Below are 16,342 nucleotides of genomic sequence, written 5' to 3' on the forward strand. Positions count from 1 at the left end.
GTATGTGGCCAATAGTGTTTGGCTGTGTGCAATGTGTGTGTATCTAGAACCGAAGAAACCGCGCTGTCCGTGAGGCTTGCGTTCCCCGTATGCGCCCCCATGAACCTGTGGTATGGAGCTAGGGAAGAGCGCAACGCGCGCGTAGGGGAGAGCGCAACGCGCAATGCACCCTCGCATTAGAAGAAAGGGGGTTTCGAATCATCAGACCGAGGTGCCGAGCTGGTTTGTTACCCCAGTGAACGGAAAAGACCTAGCTACCGCCCAGCGCGCTTACAGACCCGTTCACACAGGAGACGACACAGACGCATAAAAGTGTAATCTTTGTTGCGTCCGCGACGATGCTGCGGCAAGTTGACAGCGGCAACTGTTGCGGCATAATGCCGAGAGTACAGTCATGCAATTACTGAGGTGCAGTTTCACCGCAGGCTCGTCGGCAACATTCCTTGCTCTTGAAGGGCATCCTTGAAAGAAGTCGATGAACATGCTAGAAATCGAGGTATTAAAGCACCCATAACAATTATCTACATATTTCTTAAGTGGGCAAGCGACCTGCCAAACACGTTCGCCATGTTGCCTACGTCTACCAGACATTGCTACCTCGCCCATGTTTGGGGATACCAACACGACGTTTCCACCGTATATGTTGTGCTGTTAAAAGTACCATGACTGACAGAAAGCGCTTCTTGCAACTTGGCGAAGGGGTCCCAAGGGTCCGTTCGGTCGTACGGCTGTCGTGACTTTTGGCATTCTTCAATGTCAGTGCAGCACATTTGAAAATATCTCTTTTTTAGGTTCCTTGCTCCAGCATGGCAACAGAGTCAACGCGTAAGACGTTTGCCGTGCTTTATGACGGAGACGGTTCAACCGCAAATATGTACACAAATTCGGTGTAGACCTTCACTAATTATGATCTCGAGCGTTTCTTTGTTAGTCTTGCTGGCCTCCAATGTCGTCGCAGGACAGGTAAGTGGTGCTGTTGAATTCCAAATTTCCCAGGACTTGGTCAACACTGCTGTATGTTTGAACTTGATGACATATTTGCGTTTACAGGACCCTCTTATTGATTTTCCTGCATTGCTTGGCGGACGGGGCCTTCACCAAGGCCTTGGAGGCTACTGGCTCAAGTCCGTAACAACAAACCAGAACCGGCGGGTTTACAATTCCTTGGTGTCTACAACTGCTGTACATTCATTACAAGGTCCTTCGCACCCGAGTGGGTTACCTTTTCAAGTACATCCCGTCTGCAATTACACCACCTGCTGCAGCCGGCGGACTAGTGACAGCGTCGCGCGCCGCGCTGCCATAGCTGAAATACGCTTGGACAAAACTGCGCCACCACCCTTGCTTGCCTGTGGACCCAGCCCAGCAACTGCGGGAGCTGCACCGGCGCCCTGCCACCCGCCGCTTGGGGACCAGCCCGCCCTCCAAGCCTTGCGTACGCGTGTACAGTTGTCACTCCATGCTCTCCATCGAACTCTAGCTCATCTGGGCAATTCAGCAGCTGCTGCGTTTTCCGGATCAGGCGCCTTTTCTCCCGCCTCATGGGCGGCTTTCCTGCCAATAGGACTAAAGCAGGACAAGCGTCTGCTTGCCCTCGCTCCCGCAGCTCCAGCGCATGTTGAGCAACTGCTAAATGTGCCTCAGCACCCGCCGCCGCCAGTGGACACCGCCGGGCCCAATGCTGATGGAGCTGCGGACATAGCAGACGCATGGCGTGACGTCCCGGTCGACGAAGCAAGCGCACCAGCTGCAGCCCGATCTTCTTCAGAGCACAACACCTTCAGGTACAATCTGGAAGCGGTAGCACCAGCGGCGGCAGAGGCACCAGCGGAGGGTCCCTCTGCGGCATCAGGGACCTGGACGACTTCCAGCAGCGGCTCCCAAGAACCCGACGAAGGAGCCGAAACCAGTACACCACCGCCATCTGGGTCTGACGACTTACCAAACTACAACAGAGGCGACTCTGCGGTCGAAGATGACATTCGTTCCAGGGATGGGGACCACGACTTCTCAGACGGGCTGGACATTCGCACCGAGCCCGTCATCACACAGGATGACGAGTCCGCCGTTGCGCCAGCCGTGGAGGGGGCGCCCGGGGACGTAGAACCGATGCCCGCGGAACCGATACCTGCTGGCATGGAGTCGTACAGCCCCGGGCTGCGGGCTGAAGATAGCCGCCCGCAGTCAGAACTGAGCAGCATGGTTCCAGAAAAGGAAGACTACGTACCGCAGGCAGCATACTTCAGGGCAGTTGAGGAAGTGGCCGCAATGCCAATCGGAACTGAAGGGGGAGGGCGGTGGGGCGGAGATGACGTGGGCCTGCTGCAGGCGGGAGCGGCAGCGGCAGAGGGGACGGAACATGCATTTATGACGCCGGGCTCGAATGATGTGATTCAGATCGGGGAGAACACGTCAGTGACAGATGCAGCGCAAGCAGCGCCTGCACCCTCACCAGTGAAAGCGGAGGTTTTGGATGCAAGGTCTGCCGCCGAAAAGGCCACTTTGCACGTGATCTCGGCGGGGCAATCTAACGAGCTGGGTTTAAGTCCAGATTGTTCCTTGGAACAAACCGATCAACGATTAGCTGCTCAGTCCCCCTGGCAAGAGGACGACTTGGCACTGGTGGACTTGCAAGGGGGGCAATCGGTGGGACAAGTCCTCGCCTCCGGGGCTGGCGAGCCGACATTGAAGGTTGCGGTTGCGGAGGCGGCAAATAAGCCTGCGCCATGGCAAGTAGCACTGGGGTCTGCTTCACTCTCGCTCTTGTACAAACTGTATGATGATGATACCGTGCATGGAGAGAGGAGACGTTTCGCGGCCGACTTGCTCAATTCACTTGCACGGCGATCGCTAGCAGTGCAGCAGCAGCTTGCGGCGCCAAGTCACACAGTGGCCGCGGGCGTGGCTGTGGCCGCGGCCGCGGTGCTGCTTGTCGCCTTCCTGCAGATTATATTATCGGCTCGGGCAGCGCGCCGCCAGGCGCGGGATCTACGTGTTGCCCTGGAAGGACTTGAAACTCAGGTGGCTGATGCACGCAGTGACGCGAAACGGCAGCGTGATGTGCGCGCCGCGACGGTTCGCGCGTTGGCGGTGTCAGCTCGGGAGCGTACAGCAGCCGCGGTGCAGATCGCTCAGCAGGTTTCGGAGCTGCAGATTGCGCAGACGGAGCTGACGGCTGCATTAGTGTCTGCAGTGCGAGACTGGCAGGCTCGAGGGCAGATGTTGACAGCAACCTTGAGGCGATGCCGTCGAAGGGCGGAGCGCTTGGCTCAGATGGCGGCTGTGGAGCGTGTAACGGCGCAGGGGGAGTTGCGGCTCCAAATGGAGGCGGCGGAACGCCTGGCAGTGTCGGACAGGTTGCGGCACGCGCAGGAGCTAGCGGAGCTGCACCAGCAGATTGAAAAGGTACGGTGTGTCGGGTGCTTCTCCGCTTCCTTTTCTGTCCGTAATGTCGGTATTGCAAGCCCATTTAAGCCTGTGTTCCCGCTTGCTCTGTGTTTTTTTTATAGCTGGCGGCCCTTGGATTGTCCTTGGTTTTCGCACATTGGCATCCCGTTACGAGATTTAAGAATAAAAAAACACGAAAGACAATTTAAAGACACTACTTAAGGTTAGACACACAAGACATTAAAGAAGACACTGGAACTGAAGTGCGTTCTCCTGCAACCTGCTTGCATCTTGGAACCAACACCCCTCAGGAGCTGGACGCCGAGCGGCAGCGCAACTCAGCCACTGCGGCGGCGGCCCAGAAGCGCTGCGCGCAGTACGCGGCAGCGCTGCGAGATCAGCGGCGGCGCAATGGCCGCAACCTGGCGGCATGGCTAGCGCTGCGTTCCTGGCTTGGGTTGCAAGTAGAGGCACTCTCGGAGCGGGCCACCAAGCTGGTACGTGCCCGCAAGGCGGCGGGAGCAGCAGGGGCTTGCATGCAAGCGGGGGGCACGCAGGGGGAGGGCGTAATGAGGATGAGCATGCAATTGCTGACAGCAGTGTTTACTACAACTTCTGCTACACATTGTGCTCGACGACTGTATGCGTCACTGTGTGGTCCAACACAACGCCAGTAATAGAACGAAGCTCCTTCTATATAGAAAATTTCAAAACGAACGCTGTATGTTGCGAATTGCTCGGATAGAACTAGCGACCTCTAAGTTTTCAGTTTTGCGCTCTCCCAACTGAGCTAAATCCGCCTTGATGTCAAACTTGGATTGACTTAGATTGAACATATATAGCTCTAATAACAACATCTGTTGTCAGACCTGTAAAGTACAGGCCCTAATTTTGTAGTGTCCCATCAGCTCGCTTGCTTGCTTGGCTTTGTACACATGTCAACTACCCTTACTTGGCGACGATGCAAAATAGAGCAGTGTGCGACAGACTTCCCGGGGGATGGAGATCCTGGGGGAGAGGGGGATGAATGCCTGGATTTCCAGCAGCAGGGATGGAAGGTGTGGGCCTGTCTGGAGCAGTTTCAGGCATGGCAGGCGAGCTGATAGCATTAGCTGGGAAGCAAACAGCAGGAGACAAGGCAAAGAGACTTCGTCTGAATAGGAAAGGATGGTCTTAGTGGATTGATTACCATGACCACACTTGTGTAGCCTACGCGCAGTGGCACGGGTTGCGCCAAAACGGGGCCGTGAATGGAGGTGTCCTCGGCAGCGCCGTCGTAATCATGGCTGCCACAAGTCCACTAATCGTTACCTTACCGTGGGGGACTCATCGCGGCAGCGCGTAACTTTGGAGACTGACGCATGGCCGGGCCGCGTGGCTGGCGGCATCGGGCTACGTGCACAGACGATGTTACTGGGTGTTATCCGCAGGCTATGCTTGGCCAAGGCGCTCTCCATCAGGCCTTTGCATCAGTGCATGGCGACATTCCGGATGCGCTGCCTTAATCTTACTGACACCTCATCCGTCCCCCTTACCCACCCTTGTATTGTAACTTGTATTACTTGCATGGTGTCCATGCTTTGGGTTTCGTTCGCACTATAGCTGGCGTCTTACTCCTGTATGTATGTATGTATGTATGTCTCTCCCGCCGTCCCCCCGCCGTCTACCCTGTCCATCGGCTTTCCTTCAGGCCGCCGAGCATTCTGCAGCCCTTGAAGAGGCAAACTCCGTAGTGGAGAGACATCGGATGCGCGTGGCCATTGTAAAGCAGCAACTCGCGGATCAGGTGGGGGCGCCGACGTCCGCAGATTCTATTTGTTATTGTGACGCAAGCGGACGAATAAATCTACGCAGCCAGTTTACCGGCATGGGGGGCTCCGAGTCTGTTCTCTGAGGCCTTTAGGTAGCTGTCGGGCACGACCTTTTGAGGGCCTTTAGGACGTAAGCGGCCATCGAAACAGAACAGAAGGGGCTTTTCTGGGTCTGGTTTGACACTACTGCAATTAGCGGTTTAAGGTCCTGGGTTCGATTCCTGGGGAGACCCCCGAATTAGTCGGGGGCGCGAGATTATGGCTAGCTGCTGAGATGTGGAGTTGAGGTCACAGTTGATGGACCAGATTCGCACGCTGGATTGGTGGCGATTGCCGAACCCTCCGTCTCTTCGGGTGTTCGGGTGAATGGATGAGGAGGGGTCCCTGAAGGCTGGATCCGCCGCCTTGGACTTACAGTTCGTATGGCGAAGTACAGTGTGGTAGTGGTGGATGGTGCTATAAGGTGATAAATGATCTAGAACTGACAATGTGATAAAGCGGCCCAGAAGCCTCCCACTCTGTAACATTACAAAAAAAAATTACAGAAGGGGCTTTTGGAATGTTCATGGCCTAGCTGAGGTCGGCCTGTGAATGGTGGTATCGCAGCTCATTGGTTTCACAGAGGGGCCCCTCGCCGGCCCCCTTCAGGGGATGGTGTCAATTTTGAGAACCGTTGTCTTTCTGACGCTGCTCACCTTTCCCACCAACGCTGTAGCGGCAAGTCCTGCCTGAGCAATAATGCTGATGTGGATTGTGGGGTTCAGAAATGCACCGCGCGCGCTCACTTTTCCCGTGCACTGGGCGCACCACTTGCAGGTAGCAGTGGTGGTTGAAACTAACCGGACCAACGACGAGCTGGTCCAGTTGCTGGGGGAGAAGGACAGCGTTATTCTGGAGCTGGAGAGCGAGCTGGCGGCCACGACCGCGGTGAGACCTAGAACGTTTACGTGGCACTCTCCGGCCTCGCTGAGTTGTTCCGCCATCATTGTATATTTGCTGTTGCACGTGGTTGTCCAAGTCCCCAAGCCAAGCGGTCCTGCTGCTGACTTGGTCTGCTGGTGCTGATGTATGCGTGCCATGTGGTGGTGGTGGTGGGGGAATGAGGCATTTTATGGAAGGAGTTGGGCCTCGGGTCGATGTGGTCCTGGTGACGGACAATGCAGACCAGGACTGAGGGGCGTGTTAGGGATCGTCGCTATGTGGCTAATTTTTGAGCTGGACTGTGGAATAGGTGGAAGTCCTAGGTTGACGTACCTGGGCCGTGGCATGGTGAAGTATTGTTGCGTTGTTGTCCGATTGATTGTCCGCCAATCACCACCAACCACACACACGCACACTCCCCGGCTTGTGCACCGCTTCCCCACCAGGCACTCGAATCGCAGCGACAGCAACGGGACGATGTGCAGCAGGCTCTCACGTCCACGGAGGAGTCGCTGTCGTCCTCGCAGCGGGAGGCCTCAGCGCTGAGGGCGCAACTTCAAGACGCGCGGGTACGTGCTTTCATGTCGGTCGAAGCAGCCGGGGCAGCGCTCAGGTTAAAGAAGGCCCCCGGGGTGCGGGTGATTAGGAGTGTCCCCGCCGCGCCACCTCTTGAGGCTTTTCGCTGCTTCAGTGGGGGTTGTTTGGCGGCGGCGATGGCGGTGCCACATTGAGAGCATTAAACTCACGTGGGTGGGAAGTTTATTAGGTTTGGGTCCACATCGCGCAGCAGCGCAATGCGCGGTGTAGTTGAAGAGTTCTCAGCGGTGGTGTGCGCCACTCCATGGGTGACGCATTGGTAATGGCCGAGCGTGCGGGGACAGGAGCTGGGAGATCGACGGTGACTGCACTCAGGCTGTCTTAAATCTCGCATGGTTGCGCATCCTGCCATCAGGCACCTTTGAGAACCTTCCCATGACCTAAGCGGCCCAGGTCCCCTTGGTTTTCCTCCCTTGAAACCCTACCAGGCGGCTGTGAAGGACGCCGAGGCTCGCGCGGAGCAGCTCGCAGATGCCAACGCCATGCTTGAGCAGCAAGTAAGGACAGGCGGACGTCGTGTGAGGTGGTGGTGGTGGGCGGGTTCTGCGCGCAGCCAAACGTCTGCCTCTTTGCATGGACGGCCATGGCTGCAGCCCAGTGCGATTCAGGGCTGAACGGGCCATCAGGCTTTAGGCTACGTCGGTCAGCCCCAAATGCTCTTCGGGCGGCGTTTCCCTCGCTACTGTGCAATTGTTCCTTGGGCGTCTACCTGACACCATGGTTTCTTATGCAATACGCAGATATCCCAGTTTGTCAAGACGGTGAATTTGCTTGCGGAGATGGAGGTGGGTGCTCAAAGGACGTGTAGGTCACACATCGGCACTGCTGCTGGACTCGATCCTTGCTTCTCCAACTGTGTACTTAGCCTCAGCCTAAGCCGTGTGTGCAGCAGGAGGGGGGGCCAATACATGCCGTCTGTGAAGGTTCGCCTTCAGACCTGCGGAACCCCTTTTTTAAACTTTTAAAAAATGAATTTGTTACCCCGTATTTTTATCGCCTGTAAAAAATTTCCATTGCAGTTTTATCTTTTGCTACTAGAAAAATAAAGGGGGGATCACCGGGAGGGGCTATTAACAAGGAGGACCTAGGAGGGCTGCACCGCCATTCGTATGCATAGCTTTACGGCATGGGCAAAATCACCGCGTAGCTCGCCTCTCCCCCCAGTCCCCACTCCGCAACGCCCTTCCTCTACCACGCCATCTATAATACCAGAATAGGCAAAACTTGTGTTATTTTGTCCCGAATCCATTATAGGAGGTTAATCTTGCGCCCATAAGGGCCCAAGCCGCGGCCTTGGAGCGGCAGTTGGTGGCGGATCGGGAGGCAGCGGCGGCTGTGGTGGCAGATCGCGACGCGAAGCTCGCCGCTGCGGCTGCTGAACTCGCGGAGGCGCGCAGGTAAGGAATTTGGTGGGGCAGATCGGGACAGCTGATGAGAGCTGCGCGGTGTTGGGGTCGTGAACTGAGGGGTTTTCCAGGGACTTTCGGCACGTAAAATCGGCCGGACCAGGAACGACCAGGAATGATGACGCTGAGGCGTGCTGGTGAATAACCTGCATAGGTGTGTGCTATGCTAAGGTCTAACGCCGCATGTGTACCCTGTTACGGCTGGTGGGGAATGATCTGGGCCGGTGTCCTGCGGATCGTATTGGGCCTCCCGGGTCCCATGTTTCTTTACATGACTCAGACTAAGCTGCTGGGGCCTTCCTAACAATTTTTCGTGGGTTTTTCGTTGACCAGTGGGCTGGTTGGCTGGCTGGCTTGGGGAAAGGACCTTGGCGGTCCTAGAGCCAGGTCACGTGGTGCGAGCCATAGGGAAAGGAAAACAGTTCCGCATAAACGAGGTTATATGCGCTGCATGCTGGAATGCGTGTAAGTGGCTGCGCACTTCTTAGCAGGGGTCGATGCACAGCTCGAATTGTATGGCCGTCGGTGTCTTGGTTGTCGATCCGCATGCTGACACGCTTGGACCCAACGCCTCCAGGGAGGCGGAGGCTGCGCAGCGTGCTCGTGGCGAGGCGGCCAAGAGGCTGGAGGAGTGTGAGCGTGAGCTGCAGACCCTGCAGGTACAGTGTGTGTGTGATGTCAAGTGGTCACATGGACTCCGCACGGCCTGCCCTGACAATTCATTGGCGATTGAGCCCTGGGACTTTGGGATACGGGTTGCGTAGCTGAAGCCGTTTAGGAGATGGCCAGCCAGTATTTCAAGGCGTTCTTCTATCGCCAAACAAAATCGAAGAGCCACATGCGTGTGTGCTTTCCTTATCGTAGTACTCCGCATCAGCTCGCGCCATCTAATTCGTTATTTGTACAGGCTCGAGACACCTGAGTCGGCTGCTGCTTCTTGCTTGTTGATTCTTCTTTCCTCCCTCCCCCGTCCCTGTACCGTTGCCTTCTGTTGCATTATGTTCAGCTGGAGCTGAGTCGGATAGAGGAGGAAGGCCCGGACTCTGCCGTGGGGTTCAGCTCCAAGCAGCCCTCGCTGCGCGACCAGCATCACGGCGACCATCGTGATCGGGACCAGGAGGCCGTATTGCAGCAGTTGCTGGGCCCTCTTGCCGGGCTTACACCGCTCCCTCTGCCACCTGATTCCCGGACACTTTTTGCGGTTGCATCACCGGCCTCCGCCTCCGCTGCTGCTGGAGGCAGTTTGATGTCCGTCGCTGATCGGGGCGGTGCGGGTGGTAGCAGCAGTGGAGCGCGAGGTAGCAGCGCGATGTCTTTCGGCGCGACTTCGGGGCTGCGGAAATAGTTGGGTCGGGTTACAGATTTACTACTGCTGATTGGCAAAAAGTGAAGGGATTAGTTGGCTTGCTTCGGTTTAGTTTTTGGAGGTAGGTAGTAGCAGTTGGTCTAGCATTTGCGAAGGGAGGTACAGATGCAGGACCGTACATAACGTTGCGAGGGATGCGATTTCAACGAATTTTCCTATTAATGGCGGGCTTCGTGGCAAAGGAGTTCAGACTAGTTGACGTTGGTTTACGATACGCGTCCCGGTATGAGTTAGCCGGTTCATGCCTGGGGAAGTCTTTTATTGAAAGAGCCGTGTTTTTAGCGACTGTTCTAACCATATTCCTAGGTCGCCACCAGACAAGGCTGCTAGGTGATAGAGGATAGCAAGCTGCTGGTTGACGAGAGAGGAGGCCTATGAAAAACATTTTCCTGATTGGGGATTTTGGGCGTCTTGTTGGGCGTTAACAAGTAGTTACCTTGTGCGTACACACATCATTGCGCTTCCCTGCAAACATGCATAGGTCCTCGAGCAAAAATTGTGTACTGGGCAGCACAGAATGGGTTTGTTGCCGACCGGCATATCGTCTGTATGCGATGACAGAAAGCACCGGAAGTATCGTGACACATGTACATACGAAAGAGTGTGTGTGTGTGTGTATGTGCTATTCATGCACGTTGTCGCGCTGTGTGCATAGCGATATTATTATGCTGCATAGTTTGTTATGTTGCATAGGGCTTCTGAGAGTCGATCTACTTAACCATCGGGGGTTATGTTATTCATGAGGTGTCTCGTTAACCGGTCCCCATCCTCGGCATGTACGGCACTAGTCGCTTCGCTCCGATACCTAAGATCCTGGTCATGGTTGCCAGGAGCACGGGATTTTGTGCTTACATTCGATAATGCACTGGTTCGAGTCCTCTACAGCTGTACAAATGCGATGTGTTGCAGTGTAAACCCATTTTAGTTAATCCTGTTCGCTAGTTTGTGATGATAAGGCTCAGGTGAAAATTTCTGAACCTGTAAACTATGGCTACTAGGACTGCGGGAAATGGCTAGGGTTGCAGGCGCATTAGAAGTTAGAAATAATACTAGAACTAAACTAATTAGAATTCTAATGAGAAAGTTAGAAGACCCCTTGAGAACAGATTAGAACGTTCTAATGTCGTACACCCATTAGAATGGCTATTCAGACCGCCTCCGCAGCCTGCAACGGCACATTTTTCTAGCAAAAATGGCTGATGCTGATGCTGGGCCATCAAAATCACCAGTTTCGAAGACTCCTAAAGCAACATACACTTATGGCAACAAGGAGCTAGACGCTCCAGCCTACGCGGAAGCCCTGAAGAGTGCAGAAGCGAGAGGCAGTGCTTCCTGGTGGTCGTTTTTCACCGTGATCTTGACAGAAGGAGTCGTGAAGCTGTAGTGCACCATTTGCGGCGAGGTGCTGGGTGCCAAAAATCCGTCTGGAACAGCTCCCAACCATCTTAAGAAGCACAGCAAGGCAGCAGACAAGGCGCAGGCGCTGGCGTCACAGGAGGGCAGCGAGGCGGAGGGCGCCACACCTGCAGTGCCGTCCGGCGCGAAAAGGTCTCGCTCATATGACGGCACGCCCACTCCGTCCATGCGGCTTTTCATGCCATCTGCCAACCAGCTATACGTCTTCCTGAAGAATCTGGCCTTGTTCTTCTACACCACCAACATCGCCCTTCACCTTATCGAGAACCCCTACCTCGTTCAGGCCTGCCCTGCCCTGGGGGTCACACTGCCCAGCCGCTGGAAACTAGCAACCACTATGCTTGACGAGGCGCACGCGGAAACAGTGGTTGAGAAAGAGTGTGCGGCTGGGGAGGGGCTTGCGTGTATTGCCAGTGACGGTTGGCGGAGCCGCGTTGCGCTGGGTGGTACCCCACTTATCAAGTTTAAGACAGTCTAAGACAGTTTAAAGGCGAAATAAGTAACCCAGAGGTCACTTCGACCGGGGGTTTGGCTAAGTCCTGCTTACGGGTGTCGTAGCCCCATAAAAACCGTTAAAAACACCTGGGTTAGCATCTGCCGTAACCATGATGAAACTCCGAAGTGAAAAGTCCCCCTCCCTGAGAAGTTACCCCAGGTCTTCTAATGTTATTTCTAACGTTCTAATTAGAAATAATATTAGAATTAGTAGAGAACGCCTGCCATTCTAATAATCTATGCAACCCTAGAAATGGCTAATGTTTCGTCACCACTGTTCAGCTGAGCGGCTTATCGGGCGCTATTTTGAATACTGTAACAACTAAATGCGGTCCATTCGGTTCAGTTTATGCCGATACAGTTCAATAACTGTTATGCCTCTTAGGGTCGTAGTCAATATGCTTCATGGAGCGAGTAGTTTGAAGATGTTATCAAAACGTGACTCCTCTTCCGTAACAAATACGGGATTAGGACTGACTAGCGTCATTAACGCAGATGGAATGACCGCCCGCGCAAAGACCCAAATGTCCCGCCATAGCAAACCCACTATAGGAGGCTGTGCGACTGAATAGGACACTGTAACACAGCTCCCGACCCAAACAATGCTCTCAGCCGCCTCACACGCAAGTGCCCTATCCAAAACATCCAAAATGCTCTTACCCAAATATCCACGATGCATTGGCGTATCCCCATGCCATTTATCCTAAAATCTTTCCGGTCGGAAGGTCACCCGAGCATTTCAATCCAGCCACCTCAAGATCTGAATATACAAACAGAAGGCCTGGAGGGCCAACGCCGTTCCAGTCACAGACTCACTAAACCAGGGCTGCTGTCAAACAACTACTCTTAAGCAATTGGACTGCCAAAGACACGCATGGTTCGGCAGAATTGCATATGCCCTGCCAAGCGAGCGGCGAGATGTTTTCCTAACAGAACAGCAAACTGAGGGCGAACAACTGCAGAAGACACCCCGAGCACGCATAGCATGCTAATCAATAGCTAATCCGCAAGGAGGTCATATAACCCCTGATGACAGATTCACCACTCCAAGACCTAAACTATCACCAGCCTCCGGCATGGACGAACCCATCCACGTCAGTAAAACAGACAGTGCATGATGAACCAATTAGCGCAAACCATGAACTGCACTTTTGACGCGCTTGTAAGGATACCCAAGTTCCAAGCACGAGGTTACGTCCGATGATTTGGCATGCCATACATCCTGCGGCGTATGTTAGTTACCCGGCCCAGACACATGCTCTTCTCGCCGCCCGCCGAACATATTATTGCTGCTTGCACTCCGGCGGCTGCTGTTGCCCACCCGCTGCTTGCCCTTCACCACCAGCACCGGCCCCGGCCTCGTCCTCCTCACCCTCCTCGCCTTCCTCATCGTTGAACCTGCACAGTGGAACTGAAAGCCTGATCGCCAGTGGTTTTTCACATTACAAGGGTCTACAGTACGGCCATATGTGGCATTGCCAACTTACTCTTCATCCTCGTCCTCATCCTCGTCAGGAATGTAAAGGCCATCCTCATCGACCGCCTCGCCGGTGTACCAGGACACAGCTTCGGGAATGAGCTTCTCGCGGATGGTGGCACCAACCTGCGAGAATCCCACCAGTCCAACTTACGTCCATATTGATTGAATCGAAGTTGAAGGGCAAATGTTGCAACTTGAGTATTGTGATCCGCATTTTGCAAACTGCTGATCCATTGAGTAGCCCATTGCTACCACCACCAATAAATCATTCAGGTTATCAGCGAGCGGTAGGCTTCACCTCGTAATCCGCCTCAATAATTGCTTGGAGCTCCTCCATCGTATCCTCGTCAATCTCCTCCTCGCTGTCCGGAACCTAAGGGAAATCGTCCACATGGACCAAGACCGTGTCAGCAACAGCGCCATCAGATAACAGCCCCATGAATGTACGAGGTACTATACCTGGGGCGGGTCAAAGAAGTTGAAGAACGAATCCACGCGCTCCGTTTTGACCTGGGCAACACATATTTCAAAATAATCATTGTGACATTTGCTGATGCCAACATTCACCTTCAGATGCAGATCGCTCTGCCTCGTCCCGAAAGCCACAAGCTGAAATAACCACGCAACTCTGATCCAAGTGCACGCCGTCCTCAAGGCCGTGCAAGCATATGCACATACCTGCGGCTTCGCATCACCCTTGCCGCCCTTCTTAGGCTTCTTCTTCATGATCTTTACCGTCACATCCTTGCCTGGGAAACGGGGGAAACATGTAAAAAATTCAGTTGGCAACACCGTGCAGAAGGCAGCAAGCACATGAGTACAAACCTGGGCTCCACTCGATTTTCGTGCCCTCAGCTCGCTCGAGGACGCCGTCATCCTCTGGGAGCATATAGTACGTTTTCTCAAGCACCTGCATGCAAGCGCACAGCATGGGGTCAACAAAATGCACACCATTCCTGCTTACAAATTTGCTGTGGCTGCTATTCCACGCCTAGCAAGGGGCACGCGGGATACATGCCGACGCGAATTAATGCCACTGAAATCATTTCGCAAAACAAAAAACCTAAGACCAATACCCATGCGCATATCGGCTGGAACACGACGCACAGCAGGTTTACCATGCTTGCGGCAACGTTGTAGCTGACACGTCAATATTCAGCACAGTTCGCTGCGAGATCAACTAATGCGACTAAACGTTAGCCCAATACTGATTCTTAGCCCATTACCTCGTTAGTGAAGTACGGGTTCGCATCGAAGTAGAAGCGTAGCTTGAAGCCATGGGAAACACCCTCGATAACCAAACCCTCAGACTGAAAAGGCAGACACCATGCAGAGCATAAACATCAGTATTATATGGGTGCTCCACACCAAACACATCTGGTGTGCTGATATGGAAACTATCTGAGAGGATATTGTTTCAGCTACAAACCACGGTTTCATGAATCGCTCTCAGGAAGATTTCTCCCCAAACTGTGTGTGAAGTGCTAGTCATCCGGGAACTCGCACCACAAGCAGAGCACAAAACCGTGAAGCGCACATGACAATTCCGCGTGTTCCGAGGTCTGCCACACCTGAATGTCGCGCAAATACTTAAGGACGTCCATGTCTTTGTCCTTAATCATGTCCATCGTCACGTCGCACTTCAGGAGGACAGCCAACCAGAACTCGGGAATGCCTTTGAAGTTCTCTGCACGAAAATGGAGCAGGTCGGAAAATTAGGTAACGAAACCCTGCTCCGCTAAGGCTCCGACACTTAGCCAAAGGCCTCACCTTCGCCGGCGGGCTCGCCCTCCTTCGGTGGCACATCCTTAGAACCTTGAACAATGTCCGAGCGCTCCACGTAGAGAGGGGCTGTGAGAAAAGCGAGACACAATCGCTTTCGAATATGGGATCTTTAACAGCAAGTACCGGAATAACACACCGGAATTACATGCCGGAAATCGTTTACACACCATAAAGCTTCTCATATTTAGCTTCAAGCTCAGCGCGCTCCTTGCGAAACTGCGTCTCAAGCTCATCGTGCTTGGACTGCAGCTCCTGAAGCGCCTCCACGCGCCTCTTGATTGGCGGTGGAAGGCTAGCAACAAACTCCTCTGGCGTCTGGTCCAAGCCAAGCTTCGCCAACTTGGCCTGTGGCGCGAACAGCATGGGGCTCTCTTCAAATTTGGAGTATTTTAGAGACGTAGATTTCCTGAGAGAGAATTTTCCTACAACTGTATTGTTCCATCTTTCCAACAAAGACAACAAGCGAAGGCTCCAGCGGCGGCGTTGGAAGAGCAGAGGCGGCGGTTTCGCGTCTAACCTGGATAAGCTGCGTATCAGAATCTTGGCCGGCCATATCTGCAACTTTTTCCAGGATCGCGAAAACCTGACACATAAATCCACAGAGTTGCACCGTAATTTGTTGGCTCCGCGCGCCGTACCGTCTAGTGCCGTAACGCGGCTGTACAACATTTTTTTCTAAAATTTTCATCAGTTGGTTTTCTAAGCTGCATAGCTACAGTAATATGTGAGAAGCAGGTGTCAATCGGATTCCGAACATTTGTGCCATAGAGTCGGACGCGGGGAACAGGAATGCACAGTATTAGCGTATCGGAATGCCACACCGGACTACCAAAACCTTGCCGCGCCGGGTGGTCATGTAGCTATAAGTACGAGAGAACCTCACCGGCAAGCAAAGATAATATCGGTCTGTACGTGCGGTTTAGGGGGCCCGGAAGTTGACCACCAGCCGAAGCGGGGTTTCGCGGCAGGTTGGGGGTTCCCTGCACAGCATTTTGCGCTGCACAGAATATCTGTGTTTCAGGCTGATTCCATGGGAGAAGGAACTTAATTGGTTGCCCTGTCAGCCCATCCACAACAGGGTACAAACGAATCCCCTTGCATTGACAATGCTTTAATTTCTGCGCGTCACGGGGATAGCAATTGTGCGTAGCCGCAGTAGTGGATCAATATCTGATTCCTTGAGACACGCCTCATGCCAAGCCTAATCTGATATAGTCTTGTAGTGTGGCCACCCGCAGGTTGTCAGGCCATAACTGGGCATGCCGGAGCAATGGATGCATCGCGTTAAGCTGGAACCGCACACGATTTAAGGAGGAAGCCCTTCGCAATTAGACAGCTCTGGCTTGGCTGACCAATGCCATATCCCGGCTTTACCTACGGCTATGCAGGCGTACCTGCAGGACTTCTCTACCTGCCCTACCTGCCCGCGTCAGCCTGCTTTATTAAAGGTGCCTCAATATACGTAATCGCTAGCAGTTTTGGAGTGTTATCTATTACATATGACTAACAGTAGTACCAGCGGAGTCCGACGGATCTGACAAACATTCTTTCAAGTAGACGTCCGGCGTCTGGCGCAAATTAGCGACCTGTCCCAACACTAAATAAAATCCCAAAACTTACAGTAACAAGATGAACATCATAGCGGGATATTTTCATCTTAAGAACATTGTTTGCATAC

The 16,342-nt window shown here is 53.8% G+C and overlaps 2 protein-coding genes across 2 annotated transcripts; one reads left to right on the top strand and one right to left on the bottom strand.

Moving 5' to 3' along the window:
• Positions 1–906: 906 nt before the first annotated feature.
• On the top strand, positions 907–11,382 carry VOLCADRAFT_97066 (uncharacterized protein; the record flags this gene model as incomplete). The annotated part of the gene is made up of 12 exons (XM_002956036.1): positions 907–963; positions 1,450–3,405; positions 3,699–3,884; positions 5,078–5,173; positions 6,015–6,125; positions 6,566–6,688; positions 7,145–7,213; positions 7,457–7,501; positions 7,971–8,113; positions 8,700–8,781; positions 9,129–9,390; positions 10,922–11,382. The coding sequence occupies 12 exons, from the start codon at positions 907–909 to the stop codon at positions 11,380–11,382; spliced, it is 3,591 nt and encodes a 1,196-aa protein (XP_002956082.1).
• A 350-nt stretch (positions 11,383–11,732) lies between these two features.
• VOLCADRAFT_107069 (uncharacterized protein) lies at positions 11,733–15,248 on the bottom strand. The gene is made up of 11 exons (XM_002956093.1): positions 15,182–15,248; positions 14,832–15,009; positions 14,650–14,730; positions 14,451–14,566; positions 14,106–14,189; positions 13,705–13,789; positions 13,558–13,628; positions 13,339–13,389; positions 13,178–13,252; positions 12,887–13,002; positions 11,733–12,797 (listed from the first exon to the last, which is right to left on the bottom strand). The coding sequence occupies exons 1-11, from the start codon at positions 15,215–15,217 to the stop codon at positions 12,683–12,685; spliced, it is 1,008 nt and encodes a 335-aa protein (XP_002956139.1). The 5' UTR covers positions 15,218–15,248; the 3' UTR covers positions 11,733–12,682.
• Between the last annotated feature and the right edge of the window lie 1,094 nt (positions 15,249–16,342).

Source organism: Volvox carteri (genome assembly GCF_000143455.1).
Source record: "Volvox carteri f. nagariensis unplaced genomic scaffold VOLCAscaffold_57, whole genome shotgun sequence".
In the NCBI taxonomy this organism is placed as follows: Eukaryota; Viridiplantae; Chlorophyta; class Chlorophyceae; order Chlamydomonadales; family Volvocaceae; genus Volvox; species Volvox carteri.